The sequence below is a fragment of the Phascolarctos cinereus genome, unplaced genomic scaffold (genome assembly GCF_003287225.1).
Source record: "Phascolarctos cinereus isolate Bilbo 61053 unplaced genomic scaffold, phaCin_HiC Scaffold_4;HRSCAF=312, whole genome shotgun sequence".
Lineage (NCBI taxonomy): Eukaryota > Metazoa > Chordata > Mammalia > Diprotodontia > Phascolarctidae > Phascolarctos > Phascolarctos cinereus.
The window spans coordinates 357,850,112-357,877,297 of NW_027555847.1; the positions used below are offsets into that span (position 1 = coordinate 357,850,112).

The 27,186-nt window shown below is 39.1% G+C and overlaps 1 protein-coding gene across 1 annotated transcript in view; it reads right to left on the reverse strand.

Moving 5' to 3' along the window:
* RAI14 (retinoic acid induced 14) overlaps positions 1-27,186 on the reverse strand; it is a 180,533-nt gene that overhangs the window by 25,725 nt on the left and 127,622 nt on the right. The window contains 1 exon segment of the mRNA XM_078153225.1: positions 5,515-5,603. Coding sequence (XP_078009351.1) covers positions 5,515-5,603 — 89 coding nt within the window.

Below are 27,186 nucleotides of genomic sequence, written 5' to 3' on the forward strand. Positions count from 1 at the left end.
TATTGGGTGGATATGAAGACCAAATGATATATTTGAAAATCACTTTTCAAATCTTAAGGCACTATGTAAATGCTAGTTATTATTATTTTATAATTTATGCCAACTCATACATATTACTGAGCATACCTGGCCTCAAAATAGAAGGCAGTACCTGATTTGGAAATTACAAGCAATAATCTCTGCCCTACCTCTTCAGTCAGAAACCCCCAAACCTTGTGAAAAAAATGAACTTGGAAGCTAAGACAGAATCTGTGGGTTCTAAATTGGTGAAAGAAATTGAAAACCAGGGACATCTTAGGGAAAGTGGGGTGTGTTCTGGTTAGAGGACATTAATCTGTTATTAACTTCCTTTAATTTATTATTATTACATATATTATATATATAATTATTAATTAATTAATCTTTCTCCCACATTGTCTGAAAGTTTTCCTGAGTCTGTTACTTTGCCTGTAATTCTGCAAATTTGAAATCCTCTTGGATTATAAGAATCCGGCCTTAAAATTTTTTTTAAAGGTAAAACTGCTTTACTGATTATAGTTAATACAGTTCAATAAATACTGATCCCCAAAAATGAACTCAGCTATTCATCACAGATTGTTCCCTGGAAAGCTGCATGAAGTTGAATCAACTTATTCCTGTGGAGGTAAGCTTGAGTCAATTCTGTTTCTGGGGAATATTTAAGATTTAAGAGCCTATCAGTCATTCCAAGTTAGTGCAAATGAGTTTGTTCACATTACTTTCTTCCTAACACCAAACTGACATAAGATACATTGAGAAAATGAAATTTTTGGTTGTGGGAGGGGAGGGAGGTAATCAAATCCAAAAAGGTATGATAAGTAAATACTAGCAGGCAGAAATACTATAGGCCATTTATTCTACGAGGGGAAAAACATGTATATAAAATAGGTATGGAGTAAATCCATGGTGGCTCAGTGGATAAAGTACTGAGCCTGAAGTCAGGAAGATCTGAGTTCAAATATGGCCTCAGACAGTTACTAGCTGTGTGACCCTGGGCAAGCCCCGTTTGCCTCAGTTTCCTCATTTGCAAAATGAGCCGGAGAAGCAAATGGCAAACCACTCCAGTATAGTTGCCAAGAAAATCCCAAATGGGGCCCTAAAGAGTCAGACACAACTGAAAAGTTACTGAACACACGTGAAGTAAATTCAAAGTAATGTCATAGGGCCAGGCTGAGGGCCAATGTAATAACTGCCTCTGACTACAAGGACATCGATCAACAAGCAGATATTTAACGAGCACTCTGACTTTCTCAGAGGACTGCGAGGGGCAAAAATGGAGACTGACCATAGCAACAGAGACAATGGAGTAGGTTGCCCATTTGTTGCTCAGACCAAAAGCAATAAAACTATAAAGAAAAAACTCTCAAGAGTGCCTGTCTATCCCTGGGGCATTAAATGATACATTGTTAAATATTGGCTAGGTTAGAAAGGAAATTTAGAAGGCAATAACAAAATATTTCAAAAACATGAATACATTTTAAACTTTATGGGATGTTGCCAAAGAAGCACTCAGAAGGTCTCTAGGGAGAGAGACTCTACAATCCCCTCTGGATGCTTTTATTTCAGCATTTTAAACATCACTGTTTCACTTTTTTAAAAAAAATCTTATTTATGTTTTATTGTATTTTTATTTCTTGTTAAGTATTTCCCAATTACATTGTAATCTGGTTGAGGTCACACGAAGGAGTGTTTGACACTCCAGGCCTAGAGCCCTCGGGGCCACTGCTTTGTTCAGAGTTACATCTGTTGTGGCTGTGCAGTCATTTCAGTTGACTTGGTCTGTGACCCCAGTTGGAGTTTTCTTGGCAAAGATAATGAAGTGGTTTGCCATTTCCTTTTCCAACTCACTTTATACTGAGGCACGCCAGGTTAAGTGATATGGACAGGGTCACATGGAGGCTACATTTGAACTCAGGTCTGCCTGACTCCAGGCCTGGAACTCTATTCACTGTACAGTATTTTAAAACTTTTCTCAAACCTATCCAATTGTCTTTATTGCTACAATTTATCCTCTGTTTTTATCTCAGGTCCTCTGAAAAGGTCAGAGCGCTTGCTAAGTATCTACTTTATGATCAAAATCCTTATACTCAGAGGCAATTATTACATTGGCTCACAGCCTGGCTCTCTAGTATATCACTTCGAAATTTGCTTCATACATATTTTGTGTATATATTTCTCCCCTCATAGAAGATAACCTCCTTGAGGGTAGGAGCTATTTTCATTTTTGTCTTTGTATCCCCAGCGATTAGTATGGAGCCTAGCACCCAGCAGTCAACTAAGTGTCCACTGATTCAAACTGAAATTTTTTCCAGTGTTTTTTTCCCCTACTAACTAAAATAATTAACATGTATTGAAACCCAAGATACTTGAGAGAGTATCTAACCATTCTCAATGATTTCAGATCACCAGATCCTAACAAACTATAACTTGTAGCCCTGAAATAGCTGGTGAACAAATATGGAGTGGTATCATAGGTCTGGAGGAGGGCAGAAGTTACTCAAATTTCCAAAAATGGGAAGGGATAGAATCTTCAAATTATGGTGTAGAGAACTTGCCTTAGATTCCTGACAAAATTCTAGACTACATCAAAGGGATGGCTGGTAAGCATTTATAAAGGACAATGTTGATCTTTGGGAGTCAGAACAGTTTTACCAAGAATGAGTTTTGCCAGACTAACCTAATGTACATTACTGATAAGGTTATTAGCCCACTAGTGACAGAGGGGTACTGGAGCCAGATCCTAGCCAGATTGTTAAATTTTCAGTGTGAGCATTTATACCTTAGAAACTGCTACAAACCGGAGCTTCATTTATTGTTTTGTTGATTATCTAGACTTGAAGGTCTTAGCAATAAAGATTAAACTGAAAAGTGTGCTGTGTACTTTTTTAAATTGGGGAGCTGGTTGTTAAGCATTTATCATCACACTCCTGCTACCAGATTAAAGTGATGTCATGGACCTAGTTCATCTAGATTTTAGCAAGGGATTAATTTGAAAAACTGCTCCATGATATTCATACGGGCAATATGAGGAGTTCTGGTGATGGTTCTGGGCTGGGTCTAACTTAAGCAAATCCTCTTGTAGAATAAAAGAAGACATTTGCAGGTCATTCAAAAGTTAATAACAGATTTCCTTAGCTATAAGAGGAGAAGGTTACTCAATAACAATACCTCAAGTTGATTCAGCTGAGCATAGAGCTCCCTTGCCTGAGTTAACCATTATGATCCATCAGAAAGAGTTCCTCATGCCGGCTCTGTATTCAGGTGATGAAGAAATTCTTGTCTGAGTCTTTAGTGCCATGAGCCAACCAAGGTGACTTGATAGCTTTCAAGGAAAAGGCAGTCTAACATGTGTGTGTGTGTGTGTGTGTATACACGTCAACTCAGAAGGAGAGCTCTGGGGCTCTACCCCAAACATATGTACTGGGTCTCATTCTCTGTACCATTTTCAGATGAAGCCATAGAAAGCATGCCTATCAAATCTGTACATGACATGAAACTGAGAGAAGCAGAGAACACACTGGAAACTCCAAAAGTATTTCGTAGGTCTAGAATGATGGGCTGAACTAAATGAAATTTTATTTATTTAACAGGGAAAAACGTAAAGCTGTATAGCTGGGTTTTAAAAAGTACAAAATGGGAGGCATGGGAAACAGTTCATTTGAAAAATTTCTTAGGATTTCAGTGAACTGTTATATGAACTTTGACTGTTTGACCCTGTAGTTCAAAAAGCTAACATGGTCCTAGGCTATATTAATAGAGATAGTCAATAAGCATTACTAAGCACCTACTATGTGCCAGGCCCTGTGCTAAGCACTGGTGAGACAAAGAAAGGCAAAAGGCAGTCCCTGTCCTGGGAAGATCACAATCTAACGGGAAAGAAAACACAAAAACAACTGAGTACTAAGAGGGAAGTCGACAAGCATTTAAATAGTGCCTACTATATGCCAGGCACTGTGTGAAGGGCTTTGCAAATGTTACTTTATCTTTACAATGACTAGTTACATCCAGGATTAAAAGGAAATGGATGAGGGAGGTAACAATCCAATCTCACTGTGCTCTACTCTGGTCAAGCCACATCTGGAGGATCTTTTTAAGTTCTGGTGAGTCCAGGAGAGGTTGACTATGAAGGCAGGAAGGCTGGAAACCATGCCCTGTAAGGATCTGCTGTAAGAGAGATTAATCTGGGAAGATAACACTTGAGGGTAGACTGGAGGTTCTAGCTGTCATTAAGCATTTAAAGAGATGTCAAGTGCAAGAACTAGACTTGTTTTCTTTGTCCCAGAAGACAGAACCAAGAGTAAGATGCAGAAACTGCAAAGAGACAAACACTGCCCATCCTGAGGGAAAACTGTGTTCCAGAATGGACTAAGCAGCCTCAGGAGGAGCCAAGCTCCCCATCATTGTGGGTCTTCAAGTGGCAGTTGAGTGCTTCCTTGCTGGGGATGTTGCATGGGGACGCAGTGAAGGCATGGATTTGACTAGCTGACCTCTGAGGTCCTTTCTGACTCTGAGATTCTATGCATTAGGGTCACCATCGCGTGGAAGTTCTGAAAACTCAATGTGCAGGATGGTACGCAGTAGATGGTGGCCAATGTGGCTCGAGAAATTAAAATTTGGGGGCAGCTAATAGCGCAGTGGAGAAAGCACCAGCCCTGGAATCAGGAGGACCCAAGTTCAAATTTGGTCTCAGATCAGACACTTGACACTTACTAGCTGTGTGACCCTGGGCAAGCCACTTAACCTCAAAGCCTCACCAAAAAATAAAACAAAACAAAAAAGATTAAAATTTTGAAAAGGACAATGGACACATAATCAGCCTATGCTGTGTTAGCACTGGATTCTGCCAGTTGGGTAACATATGGTGTGAATATTGCCTATATCAGAGACAGAATACTGGGCCCAACTGGAGGATGGGTCTCATGCAGTACGGCAATTAGAGTTTTTGGGCGGCTAGGCAATGGGGTTAACTGACTTGCCCAGGGTCACACAGCTAGTAAGTGTTATGTGTCTGAGGCCGGATTTGAACTCAGGTCCTCCTGAATCCAGGGCCGGTGTTCTATCCACTGTGCCACCTAGCTGCCCCGGCAATTAGATTTTGCTAATATCAAAACCAAGACTATTTTCTTCCTATCTTCCATATGTATGTACAATCACAAGTTGACTACATATATAGGATCCTATTTACTTTACATCACAGTAAATGTTTGATAACTTTGTAGACAGAATATGCAGATACAGTATTATTCATAAAATACAGAACTTTTTAGAATGCTTTTTAAAATTAAAAATAAATTTACTCATTCTCTTCTTATCCTTCTAATAAAAATGTTCAAAGCCTAATAATTTCAGTTTAATAACTAAATATAAAATGAAAACAGATAAAGCTAAGAATACAGTTGCTATGGAAAGAGAAAAACAAAAAAAAAAGTGCTGAAAGAATCCTGGCAACTAAACAAAACTTCATTTCATTGGAATTTAATGATGGAGAAAATGTACCTGCAGTATCTTGTGATGTCACATCTGCTCCATGTAGAACCATGGCCTTGAGGCACTCCACGTGCCCTCTTGATGCAGCCAGGTGGAAACTAAGGAAAAAAGCAGCAAGAACTTCATTAGTTATTGGTTTCACAGAAAAAAAAAATCATTCTTTTCCCCACAAGACATGCTTTTCTTGCCAACCTCTCCAGGACTATTGACAAGAAGAATACAACATGGTTCCTGCCCTTAGGAAGTGATGATGATGACAACGACGACAACAACAACAATGACGACAGCCTGGTAGTGGCTGCTACTACTACTACTACTACTGGTACTGCTACTACTACCACTACCATTACTGGCTAACACTTATATAGCACTTCAAAAATCTGCCAAACACTTTTACAAATATTAACTTTTATCCTCACAACTGCCTTGGGAGATATGTGCTGTTATTATCATCTCCTTTTTCAGAAGAAGAAACTGAGGCAGATAAATGTTGTGTCTTGCCACCCAGCTACTAAGTATCTGAGGTCTTCCCGTCTCCACTCCACCATTCTATTCCCTGTGCCATCTACCTACCTCTAAATGTATAATTCTAATACAAGTTAATTAAAATGATACTTCGTATTTATGTTATACTTTAAAGTTGGTAAATCTCTTTCTTCACAACCCTGCAAAGTGGGCTGTTGTTCAGTTGTGTCTGACTCTGTGGACCACAACATGTCAATACCATCCATGGGGTTTTCTTGGCAATATCTTGCCATTTCCTCCTCCAGTGGATTAAGGCAGAAAAGGTTAAGTGACTTACTCAAAGACACACAGCTAGTAAGTGTCTGAGGCTGGATTTGAACTCAGGTCTTCCTGACTCCAGACCTGGAGCTCTATCCACTGAACCACCTGGCTGCCTTTGTAAACTAGGTAGTATAAGGATTTTTCCCATTTTACAGACATGGAAATAAAAGTACCAAGAGTTTATGGCTTGCCCATGGGCTGCACAGCCTTTAAGTATCTGAAGTGATACTTAAATTTCTGATCTCCCCACTTGAAAGTCCAGCAGTATATTTGCTAAGTCATGTTGCTACCTAATTCTTTTGCCCCCTCAAAACTAGAAGACTAATCAGTGGCTGGGATAGGGCACAGTGGCTACAGAATACTCCAGGGCCAAATCCTCAGTTGTATCTCAGCTGTCCTGCCAATCCCCAGTTGAATACTGTGGCATAGACCTCAGGGGATAAAGGAAGGAGTAGAAGAGAAAAACAGCTAGCACCTTCACTTCCAAACTGCTCTTCATTCTGATTTCTCTTACAGTCATCCCTCTTCTTCCTCTGGTGACAGAGAAAAGGCTCTAAGGGTTCCAAAGACCTTTCCTAATCAACATTCTCTCAAGTTACCATCATAAGGATCACAAGCATCAGAAGCAGAAGATTAATCATCTAAATACATGAAGCACATTCCCTTTACTTTATAGGTCTATAAACCAAATGCCCCACTTTGGACTGGTGGTTAAAGGGATGCTATCAGGAGGCCAAAACAATTATCTTAGCAAACAGGCAAACACAAAATGCAGCTGTATTTGGGGCAGGCTGAACGAACTGTCACATTGGAGAACAACTCTAAGACTATTCCAGATTATCAGTAGCACGGTGGAGGTAGATAGAAGTCTGGGAAGTGCTCTGAAGCAATACTGTTCCAGATCTTTTTGGATCCAGTCACTGCTCATGTCTCCAAAGGTTTACAGCTAGGAGGGCCTCAGAACACTGTAAGAAAATGCTGGAATGTTGTGTTTTCCAGCAAAGCACATGGTTTCTTGGGACTTGAAAGAACTAGTACATTACTATAATCTCTGTAGAACTGACAAATTTATAGCTGTGGCATTTCCTCACAGGAGAGGAGATAGAGAAAAGTAAAAAAGTACCAGAGTAGCCTTCTTTGGCCAGAGGGAGGGGGATGGCTCCCAGTCATCTCATTTTCTCCAATAAATCATGTTAATTAAACAAAATGTGATTTTAAAAAAGGATATATACATGAAACTACTTTACAAAAATTTTTATAAATAAGCTTCAGAATTTATTAGGTTCTCAAATGGCTCACAGATATAAATTTAGTGTTCAGGAAAATCCAATGCAATATTAAATAGATGCTTATTTTCAGTTCTCAAGTTGTAAATTGCTATCTCTTGGTAAAAAAAAAATGTTTGAAGAGTGAAAACAGCAGAGCTAATCCATCCTATTGTTTTAATGTTGGTTTGTACACAAAGTAAATCTCGTCCTTTCCCCAAACTACAAAGTTTTAAGATATAAATATTATATCAAAGATGAATGCATATTAAAGATTAACACCTCCTTAATTACTTAAGTCAAATCCAACCTCCAGATAGAATAACTGTCATTTCTTAGTCTCACAAGTGAATAGTCAACTAGAGAAATGGTCTCCAACTTTTTTTCAATTATACACCCCTCCCCAACTCAGTAAAAAAATTTCAGTGTGTAACCCCCAACATGTTTATTTACTTACTCACAAATGACAAACATGTTCTGTTATGCTATTATAAAACTTATACAGTAACAGAAACTTTAAAAGGATGAGATAAAATGAAATAATATTTGAACCTAGAGTCATTTGGGATTCACTGGTGTCCACTGAATAAGGGAAAAACATGTCAGGTATACACCTTAGGTACTCTTCTTCATTTTTGTCTTTGACTCCTTAAGCACGGCCCCCTACACAAAATAAGTGCTAGATAAATGTTTTTTTTGGTTTGGTTTTGTTTTTGGCTAGGCAATGGGGTTAAGTGACTTGCCCAGGGTCACATAGCTAGTAAGTGCTATGTGTCTGAGGCCGGATTTGAAGTCAGGTGCTTCTGAATCCAGGGCTGGTGCTCTATTAGATAAATGCTTTTTGACCGATGTAGGGAAAAAATGATTTTTGCAGCTCTGGGGAGAATAAAGATTGGAGATGTGAGAAATTTGAGGTATGAAGTCCATTCAGGAGGCTACTGTAATAGTCTAGGCTAGAAGTGACGAGGATGGGATGGGAGAAGACTCTGTGAACAGAGAGAAGGGGAGAGATGGGAAAGATGCTGAACAGACAGAAATGACAAGATTTAGCAACTAATTGGATGTATACTGTGAGTGAAGAGGAGGGAGTTGAGGATCCTGAGGTTGAAAACCTTAATGACTGGAAGAATGACGATGCCCTAGGCAGAAATGGGCAGTCTGCAAGAGGGGTGGGTTAAGGTGAGAGTTGGGTGAATCAGATGGATACCAAAGATGGATGAGCAGCTCTGAAAAGGGCTCAGCAAGCCCCCACACCAGAGACAATAGTCTTCCTGAACATTTCATGGACCTGTGTTTCCTGGAAAAGAAGTCCAACACATTCATATGAAGGAAAACATTTTACACACCCCCACATGGGCACACACACAAAGAGGCATGAATGTGTATGTACAGTACCACTGACAATGTTTATTTCACAGGAATGGTTTCTAGGACACATTCCACAACTGGCAGGAAGTTATAAACACACTTCTTTCCTTAAGTACCAGTTGCTCCAAAATGGAATAATGAATCTACTGCCAAGGTAGACAAAATTTTATGAGACATTAAGATGCATCCTTTTAACAACTCAAACTGTAATGTTTAAGGGACTTGTTTTGTTTTCATTAAAAAAAAAGAGGTAAACCTACAAACATTCTTTTCTATTTATCCCCATAAGAAGAGGTGGGAAATCCAGGGGGGAAACATTAGTGTATTTTCTAGTTCTGAAACATATCTGGTCTATTCCAATCAGGAAGGACTCCTCACAATACTGCATGTACAGTACCCAATGTTTGTCTTTAAGCCACTTCCCCTGCTTAGAACAGCCTCCTTCTTCCTTCCTTCCTTCTACCTTCTCAAGCCCCACCCAGTCTGAGTTCCCACATCCATGAAACATTCTACAACTACCCAAGACCTTCAGAGACTCCCTCTTCTCAGAAATCCTGCTGTATTCACTGTATTCATATTCTATCAGTACAATACTGAGCCTGCTAATTTCTTCACAAGTGTTAGCTTGAGTTTCTAAACTAAACTGTAAACACCCTTTTTGAGAACAGGTGCACTTCTCCAGCTTCTGCAAAGCTAGGCATATATTAGGGAATTACTCATAGATCTATCTTTGATTACTAAAATCTCATCCCAAAGAAAAGCTTCTAAACAGAAGTCTAGATGAAAACTAGTCAAGATCAACCTCCTCAGTACGAAACAGGCACTTCTTTACTTTACCTGCCAAACCGAACATGAAAGGGTTAAGCATGGGAAGGGTCTGTTCTCAACTAATATAGCATATGCAGGTCTACTACAGGCAGTGTTGAAAAGTGAATGGGGTACCAGACTCAAAGTCAGGAAGACTTGGGTTCAGATCCTGCCTCAGACACTTGCTAGTTGTGTGACCCTGGGTATGTCACTTACCTTCTTTATGCCTTGGTTTATTTAATTTGTAATTTACTAGAAAAATGTAGCTAATAGTCACTAAAAGTCTAAGCTTCTATTTAAAACCAGAATTTGTAAAATAAGCACGCATTACCAGGGAAAACAGGTTATTCTGTGATACTAGATACTGGGCAACCTAAGTCCTTAACATAAACAAGTACTTTTCATGTATTGAGAAACCCAACCTGCACAGAACTGAACTCCAAGATGAATTTCATTACTGACTTCCCCATTGGGGACCTGAGATTTCACTTGGGTGGGTATATCCCCTTGAGAGATGAAGATCATAGCCCCTCATATATGAATTGGCAGTTTTGAGTTATGGTGGCCAAAGTAACTTCAAAGAATTTTCTAAGACATGTTTTTCTGAACATTGTATCAGAATCGATTTACTGAGATAGAATTGATTATTATGTATGTACACACGTGCACACATATATCCACGTTTATATTGACATCGTTCCCATCTTTCCTCTTCTCTGTACTCACAGAGCCTCATTCAGGCAGAGGGCAGAAAGAAATGAGTTTCTTATCATTTTCTTGATGGCCCCATTCCCCATTACTTTCCAGAACTTCAGCACTAATATGGGCAAGCTGTATTTGTGTCATTCTTAACTTGTTAAAAATTTTTATTAGAGACAGATTGTCATTATTCCCGTATTTTGGTTAACTAGATTAAACATTACATAAAAGCAATTTCTTTGCTTATTTCTTTGTTATTAGTATTAATGCATGATCAGCAGGACTTCCCTTATATGGTTTCTACTCAAATAATCAATTAAAAAGTATTTATTGAGTACTCAGTATGTGACAGGCACTATTCCCAAGTCCCAGAGTTGCAAAGAAAGGTAAAATTAATACCTACCTTCAGGGAGCTCACATTCTAATCAGGTGTTAGCCAAGAAGTGGAATAAGGGGAATTATTAGGAAAAGATTACAAGGAGGAAATATATTTCATATCTTTCATTTGGACTGACATTTTCTACTATACGAAGGCTGATAGTTTTCATTAACACCAATGATTTGTAAAATTAAACACAATTCCAACTAGCATTATAAAAGAGGTTAAAGGTAGAAGAAGTGTGGCGCGTTTTCCAAATGATGAGAGACATGCACAGAATCCTATAAATGTGTCACATAAGAAGGAATTTCTGAAGATTTTGGGAAAACCATTTAAAAGAATAAAATCAGAAGTGACTATGTTAATATCAGTAAATAAAGAAAAAGTGTCAATAAAAGGTCAATAAATCCAAAGACATAAAGTTGAACTTTCAGTCTAAGGGCCCCCAATTTGAAAGAAGATATAGGTTTAAATCTTGGCTCTGCTACATTCTGCTTCACATTGGGAAAATCACTTTATCTTCCTGGTCTCAGTTTCCTCATATTTATTTTTGAGAGGGGACTGTTCTAGATGATTTCTAAAGTCCTCCAAGGGGGCAGTTAGGTGGTGCAGTGGATAGAGCACCGGCCCTGAAGTCAGGAGAACCTGAGTTCAAATCTGGCCTCAGACCAAACACTTACTGCACTTACTAGCTATGTGACCCTGGGCAAGTCATTTAACCCCAACTGCCTAAAAAGGAAAAAAAAATAAAGTCCCCTCAAGTTTATGATCCAGAAAGTAAATTGGGACTAGTTATTTACAGAGCTTATAGTTGAGCCCTTAACATTTTGACAGCTTTCATTAGAACGGTAACACTCAAGCATGGTTTGAAAGAAGCAATGACATTATAATTGACCTTCATATTGTGAACCAGAATGGTGACACTTTTTAGCAATATGCTCATGTGAAAATCTGGCTTTGTGTGTTCATGGAGAAACACAAGTAGGCAGTGGGAAAACCCGGATGTGCAAATGACAGAAGTAGAGTTTCCTCGTATTGTGCTAGCCACTCTTCCGATCTATGAGAAACATTACTAACTGATAAAAAAAAAAAGCTGCAATTTTAATCACATTAAAGATCACAAAAAGGCAAACTGGAACAATTCTGGGGCACAACTTCAAATCCAACAGATTGACAAAAATATCTAAAATTGACAGAAATCAGTGCTGATAGGTTAAAGAAACAGAGACACTAATATACTGCTAGTGGAATCACAAGTTGGGAGACTCTTCGGAGACCAATCTGGTATTACACAGCTAGAGTCACAAAAATAATCACATATTTTTATTCAGTAATTCCTGGGAATGTACTGTAAGAGCATCAATTTTTTAAAAAATTATTTAAAGATATATCAGTATGTGCTTTTGAACAGCTGTCTTTTGTATGTATAGCCAGTTGTTATTGAATCCTGTCTGATCCTTTGTGACTCCAGTTGGGGTTTTCTTGGCAGAGATACTGGAGTAGTTTGCCATTTCCTTCTTATTTTACAGATGAGGAAACTGAGGCAAACAGGTTAAGTCACTTGCCCAGGGTCACTCAGCTAGTAAAGGTAAGGCCAGATTTGAACTCAGGTCCTCCTGACTACAACTCCAGCACCCTAGCCATTGTACCACCTAGCTGTCCGTGTTTACTATTCTTTCAATTCTGCTTCCCCTCACCCACTTCATAATACTGTATAAAAGTCTCCACAAATTTATTCATATTCCCTTACTTTTATCATTATAAAGAGCACAGTCCATTACATTTACCCTGTCGGCCAATTAAGCTGTTTGCATTTCTTTGAAATTACAAATAATGCCTTTTGGATGTTCTGTGATTAAGGCTGTTCAAAATTATGACATATAAAATATGAATATACATATCTTTGAATACACATAAGTATACACCTTTGAATATATATATGCATACAATTATTTGAAAACATGTATATACAACATCTCTGAACACACACACATATATGCACATACATATATCTTTAAACAGCTTACTTAGTTAGCAAAGTATTTAAAAACACCATTGTTTATCATTTCAAAGAAATGGTAACAACCTAAATGTGTAACAGTTGGTGAAGGGCTGAATCCACAACTGCCTATCAATTTAAAGAGCTATTATCAAGCAATTTAAAATGATAAATATATGGAACATGAAATAATTTGTGGATACATTATGAAGCAAAAAAGCAGAATCCAATGAAGAATGTGAAAAATATGTACATATACATTGAGATAAACAGAGAGAACAAAGGATAAAAAAGAAAGCGACCAATAAGAAAATAATCATTTTGTATGGGCATATTTACTTTAATAAAATAGGAATATAATGTAAAGCATGCATACAGTCAATATATGGTTACAGTTAAGTAAATAATTATCTAAAAATATACCATAAAGAAAGGAATAATACTAAGGAATCAGTGATTTGGAGAAGTTTGGTTACATGTATACGAAACATGTAGGAAAAGCTGCTCACTCTAGTCTTAGAATCCAAAGGTTTCTAACCCAATAATAATAATGGCTAACATTTATATAGGGCTTACTATGTGCCTGTGCTAAGTGCTTTCCCTAAACGATGATTCATTTATTTCAGCAATATTAAATGAACAGATGTGGACAGTCTCTTGGAGTTTGTTGTAATGGAATCTGACCTGTGATTGGTGACAGAAAAGATTACCAAATAAAGAATCACAAATGAGAGAGAGAGAGAGAGAGAGAAGAGAGAGAGAGAGAGAGAGAGAGAGAGAGAGAGAGAGAATCAGAGATAGAGAAAGGAAGAGACAGAGCAAAGCCGTGCCTAGAAAACAATTCCTCCTAACCTTTCTGCCCTGACTGTAAATGATTAAAATGAACTGTCATCTCCTTAATCCATAGAAAAACTAGTCAAAGCACAAAATTTTACTTTACAAGCATACTGTCAGAAAAGACTCAGGATCAGGATCTCTGGAGGGTTCTTTTAAATACAAATTGACATCGAAATCCCCTACCCTCAATTTTTTTAAAAACAAAAAGTAAAGAGAAGATGTACTGTCTCTTCTGTGGGTCTCTTTGACAGCCTGCACATAGGGACTCTGACTAGTGTGACATGCCTTCAAACTGTACCATCTGAATGTTTCCAGGTCCAGCACTGGCAGATACAACTTTTTTTTCCCTCCCTTCCCTTTTCCCTGCACCTTGCTCAGAAGTTGTTTCTCCCACAAACTTTGAACTTTGCTTCCATGGTCTATCGGTGCCACACAAATTGCATGTTATTACTATTTTGTTATTAATTATGTATTATTATGTTATTATGAGTTGTTATTCTTGTCTTCGGTGATTTGCTTTGGGTCACACAGCTAGTAAGTGAGGCCAGATTTGAACCCAGGTCTTCCTGACTCCAGGCCCAGCTTTCAATATTGGTCTCCAAAGAATTTATATTTTATTCAATAGAGAGTGGAAAGTCATTATACATTTTGAAAAAGGACATGACGTGATCATAAGGGAGATCTGATCATAAGGGAGATCATTTTGGGTCCTCTTTTTTTTTTTTAAAGGCAATTGGGGTTAAGTGACTTGCCCAGGGTCACACACCTAGTAAGTGTCAAATGTTTGTCTGAGGCTGAATTTGAACTCAGGTCCTCCTGACTTCAGGGCCAGTGCTCTATCCACTGCGGCACCTAGCTGCCCCAAGAAAGATCATTTTGGTAGCTTTGTAGAGACTGGACTGCAGAAGGAAGAGGCTGAATGAGGCTCTGAACTTGGGTTATAGCAGCAAGAGTGGAAAGAAGGGGATGAAACGCAAAAGAGATGATGGATGTAGAGAAGAGGAAACCCAACAACCAGCAATAAAGGAGATAAGATTCTAGAGCACAGATAGGGGAGGGACCTTAAATGTCATATAGTCCAACTTTCTTATTTTAATGAGAAAACTAAAGCTGGGAGAAGGTAAAGGACTAGCGCAAGATCATACAGATAATAATCCCAGCAGAGGTGGAATTCAAACCCAGATCCTTGACTTCCAATGCAGTACTCTTCCAATTACACCTACTTTACTAAGCCTAGGTTACTGCAAGACCTGTAGCACTGTTTAAAGGAAAATTCTTTGTTTGGGCCTTTGCCCTGATTAAGAAGGCAAAACTCAGGACAAAGAGAATTAAAAGAGTTTATTAAAGCATGTTAAGGTAGCGACACTCTGACAGGCTGATCATGGCAGGTCAGCAATGGCTTCAAGATGGAGCCAGCTTTTATTGATAACTTCTGCGAGAAGACAAAGACAATTTAGAGAGGCATACATCAGCAAAAAGGGATGGGCCCTTGTATCTCATCTCCTCCCCAAGGCAGCAAGTATGTGACAATTTTCAGGTACAAACAGGTAGAAGGATGACTTACTACCAGAAGACAATCAGGTAATAAATACAACAGCTGTAGACTGGGTGACTCCTAGGGACAGCTAAGTGGTGCCATCGTGCACAGAGCTCTGGGCCTGGAGTCAGGAAGACTCATCTTCCTGAGTTCAAATGTGGCCACGAACACTTACTAGCTCTGTGACCCTGGGCAAATCACTTAACCCTGTTTGCCTCAGTTTCCTCATCTGTAAAAATGAGTTGAAGAAGAAAATGGCAAACTACTCCACTATCTCTGCCAAGAAAATCCCAAATGGTACTTGAAGAGTCAGATCAGACTGAAAGTCTTGAACAACAAGGATGACTCCTCCCCCAATACTTCTGAGAAGCAGGTCTGGGAACAATGGGTCACTGAGTCAGTCTAACTTTCAACAGAAACATTAAAAAATGAGGAAATCAAAAGGAGGGGTAGTTTTTTTTGAGGGGGGAAGAATTATTAATTCAATTTGAGACATTTAAATTCGAGATGCTGGAGGGAAATCAAGATGAAGACATCTAGCAGTCAACCGGAAATTGAGAACTGACACTCAGAGGACAGGTCAAGGCCAGAGAAAGAGATTTGGCAATTATCTGCACAATGCTGGTAACTGAAAGAGTGGCTGTGAATTGATGTTAGAAAAGCTTTAGGGAGAAATTCCTAATATCAACATTAATGGCAAATTATTTTATATAGGCTTTGATGGTTTTCATTTGTCAGCAGGTCAAGAATTCAATGAAGGTAACATCTCTTCCAGTGACTGGAAGGTCTAAGATGTGAAGTGGGTGAAATGGTGACCAGGTTCCAAAGGCACAACCATGAGTACCACCAGTGGCAAACACCTCCAGCGTACCCCAAAGCCTTTTCTTTTATCGATCACTTTCAAAGCAAAAGCCCCCAAAGTCAATTAAATACAATTTCAGAGAAATATTCCAAGAAAAAAAAGTCACAGTCTGTTTTGGATTTAATTGTTATACAGAGTATTTAGCTTTATACTTATAAAAACTCAGCTGGAGCTCTTCAAGAGAACCATAGTTAGAAAGCCCAAACAGAACAGCTTGCAGATTTACATAAAACTACTTTGATCCCTTGGCCCCTTTAATGATATTTGGAATTTCCGTGCTGTGATCTGGTCCCTCAAGCAGTTTCCAAGATTTCCTCTTGGTGATTTCCCATAAAATATATCATTCTATCGATCCTAAGACCAAAGCAAGAGAATGGGAAACAGGTTGAGCACAAGGAGGCAGCGGCAGGTGGGGTTTTAGCGATGCCTTTTCCCCCCACACCCCCCACAAAAATATATTAAACAGAAACAGCTTCTGGAAAATTGCAAACACTCCTAAGTCATCCGTAAGCACTTCTAGAGTTCTCAATTCAGAGGGAATGCGATTCAAGTGTCAAACAAACAGGGCCTGCAGTACAGATTTCATTTCCTACAAACCACTTCCCTACAAGCTGTGCAAACTTTCCCTAAACAAACACCTCAGCACAATGTGGGCGGGTTTCTCCAGTCCTAGACCCTTAAAGGGATTTGAACTTTGACTATGCAAGAGCCTAAGAGTTATGTGTGGTCTAAGCAATTTCCTTTTACCTTTCACACAATAACTCATTCTTGTTTAGTGATTATCAAATTCAAACAGACATTCAGAGGGGGGGAAAAACCCCCACCAACTTCCTTTCTCAAAAAGCTGGATCTTTCAGATTTTCACTCACACCAAATTCTTCCAAGGCAGCTAGCTCATCCATTCATTCCCTTTTCACAGGTAAGCACTGATGTAGAACTGGACCTGAATTCATACAATTCAACTCCTTCATTTTACAGTTGAGGAAACTGAGGTTCTAAGAGGTTAAGTGATTTGGCCAAGGTCCCACAAGTATTTTTTTTTTTTGGTGAGGCAAATGGGGTTAAGTGACTTGCCCAGGGTCACACAGCTAGTAAGTGTCAAGTGTCTGAGGCCAGATTTGAACTCAGGTGCTCCTGACTCCAAGGCTGGAGATCTATCCACTGGGCCATCTAGCTACCCCAAGTAATAAGTATCAAAGGCAGTTTTTGAACCCACGTTGTCTGACTCCAGAACCAAGTGCACTTTCCACGAGTAATACCTGAGACACTCACTAAATCTAGGCTGGAAGACACCTGAGAGATCACTCAGAGAAATCCTTCTTGTTATAACTAAAACTATGTTTTTTGAAGGTTTACAAAGCAATTTTCTAGGGATAAGCCCTAAAGGATCATATAATTGTGAATTGTGGCTACCACCCATCTATAAGGCAGGCATCATGTATAGGGTACAGATGAAGAAATGTTAAATGTGGATTCATGGGGCCTGGCTTTGAACTATGACTCTGCCATTTATTACTCCTTCCCATGTGACCCTGGGACAGTCACATAACTTCTTCAGTCCTCAGTCATATCATCTATAAAGATGTTGTGTTTTAAGATATGTGCTTTAAGGTTCTTTCTAGCTCTGTATCTATGATTCTATTCATAATGGTGGCACCTAAATACCAGGGGGTCAACTGAGACTAGAGTTGTTGTTCAGTCATATTTGACTCTTTCTGACCCCATGTGGGGTTTTCCTGGCAAAGATACTGGAGTGGTTTGCCATTTCCTTCTCCAGTTCATTTTAAGATGAGGAAACTGAGGCAAACCAGTTAAGTGACTTACCCAGGTCATACAGCTAAGGCCGGACTTGAAAGATGAGTCTTCCTGACTCCAAGCCCAGTGCTCTATTCACTTCGCCATCTGGCTGTCCCATATGTGACTATAAAGACAACATTTATACCCACAGATTCCCACCTCTTTAGCTAAAGGTGTTTTTCATGTTCTGTTTTCCAAGACAGACACTGGCCCTAATAAGAGACTCTGAAAAGGGCCCAATTCCTAATTCAAATTATGATCTAATTACCTAACGATGTTAAGTCTAATAGCTTCTAGCCATCAAAGGCCTTGGAAAACGAAATTCTGTTTTACACTTCAGTATACAGCACTGTAGACAAATCACAGAACAGAGCTGGCTCAGAGACAAATCGCCTCGAGGCACCAAAGTGCTGCCCTGGATGGCACATGACATGCTGCTGTCAATGTTTTTCCAGAGCAGCAGTAGCAGCAACTTTAATCTCTGCACCTATTAGAAACCAATCTGGTGGAAAACTGGGAGACAGAAACATTTGTTAGCTTTCCAATTTGAGCCACTGCTGCTAAGGGAAGCCGACATTTATAATAAATGATGACCTTTTTTTTTGAAAGGAGGATTAGAGGCCCTAAAAGTACCAGCAAAGGGATTAATTCAGTTATTCATCTTGATAGAGTGATAGGGTCAGCATCTCCTTGTGGTTCAGCAACTGGTTCAGGGAACTTGTAGGATTACAACACGCAGAGCTAGAAGAGGCCTTAGAAATCACCTAGTCTTATAACATAATAAATATAGCAAGCACACCTTTCTTTTGCCTTTTGCTTACGTTTATAAATGTGGCCAAGAGTATTTATCAATCAGACACATAAACCAGGGTACCACAGTTTTCTCCTGCTGCTCTTTACAAATCATGGCCGTTTGGATTTGTCCTTGGAGTTCGAGACATGGAGATCCTCTACATACTCAGTTAGCAAACTCCTTGGATGGGGCATGAACATTCTGATCCTATACTGAATTCTGACCCATAACAAACAATGCTCAAATGAGACATAAAAGGGTATTTGGTAACCTGTTCAACTAGGCAAATGAATTGAGAAATTCTTTCCAATGACGTAGACTGCAAGTTCTCCATACCTGTCCACCCAATCTACTGGAGGCCCTTCTTCAATTCCCCCTGACTACCAGCCACAGGATGCACTTCTCACGCCCACCCCCAGCTCCACTCTCTCCTACATCCAACCTAAGAGTTCTCTGAAAGGCATCTGGCAAAGAGGCTTTAGCTCTGGATCTGGAGGCAGAAAGTGTGAAAACCTCACACTTACTGGCTAGTTATGTGACTCTGGACAAGCCACTTTCCTTTCAAGTCCTCAGTTTCTTCACACTGAAAATGAGAATACTAAATGTATTGTATAGGCTTGCTGAAAGGATCAAATGAGATAGTTAATGTATGGGAAGGTCTTCGTAAAACCTCAAAGCCCTGGATTAATATATTACTAGAATTAGTAGTGATTATATTAGTGGCATTGCCAGATTGAAAGAAAAGGGTACTACAGATAAACTTTGGGGAACAGCAGTGGTTCCTAACTTCTTGTGTGTCACAGACCCCTTCTCAGATGGACCCCTTCTCATAGTGTTTGGATATAAATAAAATCGAGAGGATTATAAAGGAAACAAATTATGTTGAAATATAGTTTTTTAAATATATATGTCTGTTTATCTATCTATTTACCTAGGTTCACAGACATTGAGTAAAGAACTCTAGCTATAGTGCAACCAGCTGATATTTTGGCTTAGTGGAATCCTTTTTTTTTTTTTAAACTCTTTTCCTGTTGTCCTTTCCCTATGGCTCCCCTCAAACTTCTGTACTCGGCTGGACCTAGAGAGGCATTCCCTTCCCATGGACGTCATATACTTTAAATTTGGTATACCTAGTCACCTGCCATTGTTAAATCGGTGGCAGGTGCCCATGAAGCCTTTAAAAAGCAGTGGATGGCAACCAAAAAGATTTAGTATGAGAAAAACATTAAGAGGAAAATGCCCAAAGCATTGGTGTTGAAATATCTAAGTGGGGGAAAAAGCTATAGAAATCTTTTAACGAAATATATTTTTTACACTTTTCAGTAATAAACATATATTTACATTTCCTTTTAAAGATATGTCATTTAAGAGGTATGGCCTATGTTGAGGAAGGCAGCCAATAAATACTTAGGGTAACAGAATAATTAATTTAATTCTAGTTTTCACCTCATGATTCTGGAATCTTATTCTCAATTATCCAAAGAACATAATTCTGCTGATGATTTTTGAAAGACCAAATAAAAAAGCTGCCACATAATTGGAGAAGGGCAAATGCTGTTATTTTGTAAAAGGGAAGAAGGTGGAGTTAGCAAACTATAGACTAGTGAACTTCCATTTCTGGCAAAAATTTTAGAACATGTTATTGAAAAGATAGTTTGTGAACATTTCGAAAAGAAATCAATTATCACTAAATGCAGATCTTAATGCTTAATCAAGAAAAGAGTCAAGCCAGACTAACCTCATTTTCTTCTTTTGACAGAGTAACTAGACCAAGTCAGGATGATGCTATAGATACAACCTAACTAGATTTCTGACAAGTATGAGTTTCTCATGCTATTCTTGTGGAGAGGATAGAAAAAGTTGTAGACTATCTGATAACAGAGAAGTAGGTGATTGACTGGACCAAAAAAATATTCCTTAATGGGTTAATGCCAACTCGGAGGGAGGCCTTCAGTGGAATGTCTCAGGAATTTTGTGCTTTATCCTGTGCTCCTTAACATTTTAACCAATAACTTGGATAAAGGCATACTAGATGTGCATGTCATGCCAAGTATAACAAAACAGGAAGAAAAAGTTAACGTGCCAAAAACAAGTACCAGGATCCAAAACGATTTAGATAGACTACAATGATATGCAGATTCTCATAAAATTTAACAGAGATAAATGGAAAGTTCTACACTTGGGTTTAAAAAATCAACTTCACAAATCAGGATTGGGAAAGCATACCTACAAAACAGTTTATGGGAAAACCATTTAGCAGTCTGGTATAGTCACTGTTTTAATAAAGGACTGAAAGTTTAGCCTGGGTACAATAGGCAAATAAGCTAACACTCTCTAAGAAGACATGGAGAGAAACAGAATTAGAAAATGGAGAGCAGCATTTCCACTGTACTCTACCTTGGTCAGATCCTTCTTTGAGTACCATGTTTAGTTTGGGGTATCACATCTTGGGAAGAGCACTGACAGACAAAAGCACAGAAAGAAAAAGCAAACGAAGATGGTGAAAGGACTGGAAATCATCCTATATCAGGTTCAAAAAGGAGCTAAAGACGTTAAACCTGCAGAAGAGATGATTTCGGGGAACGGGGAAGGTGGAACACAGGGAAGGTAGAACATGACAATTCTTCTCATGTATGTAAATGGTTATGATAAGAGATTAGGCTTCTGCCATTTGGTCCTATAGAAAAGAACCAGGAAGAATGACTAGAGGTTGCAGAGAGGCAGATTTAGGCTTGATGTGGAGAAAACTTTCCTAACCATTTAAGCTATCCAAAATGGCAGGGAAGTAGTGAGCTCCCCTCACTGAAGGTCTTCATACACAAAGTGGATGGATCACTTTTCAGGGATTTTTGAGGGAGAATTCCTGGTCAGGTGTTGGTTGGGTTGGATGGCCTCTGAAATCCCTTCTAACTCCTAAGATTCTAGGATTCTGTGAGTTGGTAAATTCCTTTTTTTGGAACTATATACATCATCAAAACCAAAAATGAATCAAATACAAATTTTCACACAGAGATTACTTGTCAGGAAAATTGCAGAGTACTCATGCTTTCCCTAATTTTTCAGTTGGTTAAGTAAAAAGAATGTTGGAATTGGAGCCCAAGAATCTGAGCTCCCTGAATTCAAATCCTAGCACTTCTACTTATTATCTGGGTTAGCTTGGATTAAGTTATTTGTTTTGTATGTAAAATGAGAGGGTTCCAGTAGTTCTTTAAGGTTCTTTCCATCTATGATCTATGATCCTACGAGAGAAATTCAACAATTCAAGGTATGGAATCATTGATCAAAAGAGTGGTCCATGGATTAATTCAGATACCATAGCTGAATCCTTAGCTAGCACTAAATGACCTCTAAGGTCCCTTCCAACTCTAACATTCTGTGATTCTATGCTGTTATTATTACAATCAACTCAAATAAACTGATGAGTTTTACTTACTATCCTTTCTATTAATCTTGACAAATAGTAGAATACCTAAAAGTTGGCAAAAGAAGGGAAAAAGAGCTATGGGTAGGTTCTGAGAAAAAAAAAATATTTTCAGTAAATAGTTGCATATGAAAATACACTTTGAGGCAAGAGAGCGACTCAGTTTCCATAATTTGATTCATCCTTGCTGCCTCTACTGAAAGGTACGCTGCAATCCTTTAGTAAACTCTGAGTGTCGTGAAAGACTTTAGATTTACAAAAGCCTCCTGCCACAGGATTTCTCATTTCTTCATCTTGGTCAGGATAAACAAAAAAACAACATTAACCAGAATGAGAAATTCCTATGTTATTTACCTTTATGAAACTGTAAAGTTGGGGATGATTTATTAAATGTCATCTAGACAGCCTAACTTATACAAAGATTCTATCACAATTGCAAACTCAAATGGATCTGTGAGTTAATCCAGGAGTTCCCTCCATTGATATAGATTGTAAGCCATCTATGACTGCCTGCCTGCCCTGCCTATGGGACTCTTGTCTATGCTCTGGCCACAAAGTTCATCACAGGGGGGTGTAAGGAGTATTCCCCAAATGCTGGAGACCTTCCATTTCTTCCAATGGCATGAACATATAGCAGGTCACTGACTGGTTCACCTTGTCCGCTTGTCACTCTTACCACATCATCAATCTACTTTTTACGATTCCTTGATGATATCCTTTAATCACGCCCTTCTTCCAACAGTGTGAGGGATATGTGATTCTGTGTTCTAAGGGCCCTTCCAGTAAGGATAGTCTAAATTAGGCCATAAGATAGCAATATGGCCCTCTCCTCAGATGATCAGGCTCAAGAGCCCTTACAAAATTTAGTGACATCAGTATCAAGAACTGCTCAACACAGGTAATGGCTGTACTGACACACCTATGAATTTCACTCTAACAGACTACCTTTGTAGCCAATGAAATGTTTGCCTGCTACAGACCCTTATCATCTCATACCTGGACTACAACAGACTTCTGGTTGGTCTCCCTGCTTCAAATCTCTTCCCACTCCAGCCTATCCTCCACTCAACTGTCTGACCATCTTACCCTCTTACTCAATAAAATCCTGTGGCTCCCTATTACCTCCAGGATCAAATATAAAATGTTCTGACTTTTAAAGACCTTCACAATCTGGCTTTTTCAGATTTCCTATGCTTTACTCCCCTTCATGGAATCCACGATCCAGCCAGTAACACCCACCTCCTTGATCTTCTCACACATCTCCACCTTCCAATTTTGGATCTTTTCACCGAATGTCCCCCATGCCTGAAATGTTCTCCTTCTGCAAACTTTTTCCAGTCCCCACTGCTGTACCTTCTGTCTGAGATTACTTCCAATTTACACTTCATATATTTTGTAAATTTTCATAGTTATTTATAATGCTGTCCTCTCCATTAGAATATGAGTTCCTTGGGGAAAGGGACAATACTTTTGCCTTTCTTAACATCCCCAGAACTTAGCATAGTGCATGGTATATAGTAAGCACTTAATAAAGGCTTGTTGACTGAGTTCAGAATTCCTCATGGGTTACAGAATCTATCATCCATCCACCCCATATCTTTTATGTAATAATCATCTCAGTTCTTTGGGACCAGTGATATTCTACATTTTGCTGCCATATAGGAACACTGGGAAAATATTAACATTGTAAATATGTGCCTTTCCTTTAACTGAAAATTAGGGTCATTTATAGAGCTTCGAAATATCCTCAAAAAGCATTTACCCTGCTCTCTTCCTCCTGTTCAACTCTGCAGTATATCAACACCAATAATGGCTTCTGATGGAGAGGTGAAGAAGGAAGATGATAAAGCATTAATAGCTGTTATTTTTCAAGTGTTGGAGAAAACATTTCACTTCAATAATTTTGAAGATTTCTGATTTCATTAAGTTAGGTACTCCTCTCTATGTCCTTAATATGAGTGGTACATGAGTAATCAGTCAGAATAACTTGATTACCTGGTGGCCAGTTTCTGGTGATGAGTCTCTCTGAATTTTACCTAGTGGATCCTTGAATAACAGTCTTCTTTTTTTTTTTTTTTGGGCTAGGCAATGGGGTTAAGTGACATGCCCAGGGTCACACAGCTAGTAAGTGTTATGTGTCTGAGGCTGGATTTGAACTCAGGTCCTCCTGAATCCAGGGCTGGTGCTCTATCCCCTGCACCAGCTAGCTTCCCCTGAATAACAGTCTTTAGCTAGGCTTGATTTCAAAGCATTTTGGGTTGGCAGGATCTACTAAGCTTTACTCTACTGTCATATCATGCAGGGTAATGAGATCACAGGTCTAGGGCTGAAAGGAGCCATTTAGTCCAATGCTTTCATTTTACAGATGAGGAAACTGAGGCTGACGGAAGTTAAGTAACATCAAAGGTTACAGATAACCCTTACTGAGGTAGGATTTGAATCTATGTCCTCTGACTCCAAAGTCACTCTCCCTTACTGTCTCTTCATGAAGAACCCCAGTCATTTCATGATGGAAAATGCTATCCACATTCAGAGAAAGAACTATGGAGTCTGAATGCAGATTGAAGTATACTATTTTCTTTCTTTTTTCCCTTTCTTGTGGTTTTTCCCTTTTGTTCTGATTCTTCTTTCACAACATGACTAATGTGGGGGAAAAAAAAGAAGCCCAGTCACCTCCACATCATGTTGAGGCATGAGGATGGCAGAAAAAGTCCCTTCTCTTTTCTCCAGCTTCATCAAAACTCAGACAAGAATCCTCAACACCATGGACAATTTTACGTTAGAGTTCTTCTCTAATAGGAGGGAAGTAGTTCTTGGAAGAAAGATTTGAGGGAGTCGACTGGGAGAGAAAAGAAAAAGAAAAACCAAGAGCTCCCACTTTTAAGAAGAAAGTTATACATGGAAATATGTCTTACATGACTGCATATGTATGACCTATATCAAACTGCTTCCTTTCTCAATGTGGGGGGAGGGAAGGAGAGAATTTGGAACTCACAAATTTGAAAAACAAATGTTAAAAATTGTTTTTACATGTAATGAGGGGTTAAAATAGCAATTTTTTTTAAAAAGAAAGTTATAAGAAGTTTGAATATACAAGGGAGAGATTTTGATATAATTTGTTCATATAATCCAAATGCAACAATAATGATTTATCAATTACTACTCACAAGCATTTAGGTCAAATACAGTCTCTGCTGATATTCTAATAAGGGAATGAGACCAACAAAGATAACTACAATATATAAAGTGATAGGTACACCAGAGTATTATAAGAGGTGCTTTGTGAGGCCCACAGGTCAGAAAAGGCTTGGGGGATTAATTAGCATCTGAGTTAGGGCTTTAATGGGCAAAAAGGAAGAGAGGACATTCCAGGGATAGCAGTGCAGAGTGCATTCCAGAGAACAGTGTGAGCCCACACTAAGAACAACTATGGAAATAAGGTTAAAAAGGGTTTGGGGAAGTCACTATCACATAAAGGGACTCAAGTCAGTGGCATTCACATGATTTCAATTCCTTGTTCACTTCTGGGGCAAAAAAAAATGACTATGGACTACTTATTCCAGCCATTCCTTTTTGCCAATACACACAAAGACAGACAGTCAGGCAGAAACAATCACCCCCAGTGATATCCTTACTGAAAGGCAGCATTCTGTCTGAAGGGGACAGAGAGTGGGTCTCAAGGTCAGGAAGATCTGGGTTCAAGTTCACTGCTAATGTACGTTAGCTGTGTGATTCTGGGCAAGTCAGCCTCTCAGAGTCTCCAATCAACCCTTTAAGATAGTAAATGACAGTAAGTACCCATGCATTTTAAAGGCATTTTTCCTAACCAGGAGTTCCCTATATCAATGAAACCACAGATGCAGACCAAACAAACAAATGTAACCAGAAAAGCCCTCTGGGACCACAGATCACCTCCAAGATTTAACATCTTGGTAGTCCAAATGCTTACAGTACAAGAACAAGAGATACTGAACAAGACTAACTGCATCCACAGCTTAGCACACAACATAGGCACTTAATTACTGCTTGCTTACTGACTGACTGAATAACTGTCCTCTCTGTTTTCCCCCTCACTTTTCACAGCTTTTCACCAAAGCAGAGTCTGCTGACACTGATGCAATTGGGAGCCACCTAAATAGATGAAGTCTTGGAATATTAAAACAGGAAATGCCTCCTTCAGGTCCAAATCTGTCCACTACAGACCATTCGCCCAAGCAAATTTCAAAAGCAGCGGCCTCTCAGTTGTCAGAAAGTTAAATGCAGAAAGTCCACGTACCATAGAAATGACTATGCTGATGCCAGCACCGAGCAATGGCGGTCAACTATCTGTCAACAATATGCCTAAGCACTCCAGGGTCCTGCTCCCCTTACCATCTGCACATACTGGCCACTTCCTCAGCACACACAGCCCAAGACCACTCCAGGATCAGGTTAAAGTTAATTTGGGGATCTGCATTTGGGCTGGAATGTAGCAGCTATGTAAAATGATCTTTTCAGACAGCTGGCTGGCCAGAGGTTTACCTCTGAGGCATTCTAAGGAACTGACTGCAGACCTAAAGAAGACCACAATGAACAGAATATAATACACTGACATAATTCTCGGCCCAAGCAGTGTTATTTATGCCAAAGGCCATAGCTCCCCTGAATTTCACAGGGTTACAGACTGAAGAAGACTGGAAAGCCTTTGAGATTTACTAATGCCTATAGACAGACACCCCTCCCCCCCTCCCTTTGACAACCAGCTCCTCCCAAAACTAATGAAAATCTTTATCTATCTTCAAATGCCTCCAAAATTCCCTCAGTAATACATCCTAGTGTCTAAGTAATCCTCACTGTCAATATACATACCTCAGCTTTAAAGACAGTTAAAAAATAAATTTAATCTACAAACCTTTCTCATCACCAGAAGGTTTGCTACTGGGTGAATTTCTTCAGCTAAAGTAACCCATACAATGTGGAAGGATGTTGATCAACATCAGGGGAGGGAGTGCCCACATGAACAAAAAACACATGGACCTTTCAAAGCATCAAATCAATCTTTGAACCAACAAAACCTTTTCCGACACCCGCCCAGGCCTTACTTCCTGCTATGCATTTAACTACTTTGTTCTGTTAGCTCCAATCACTAGAC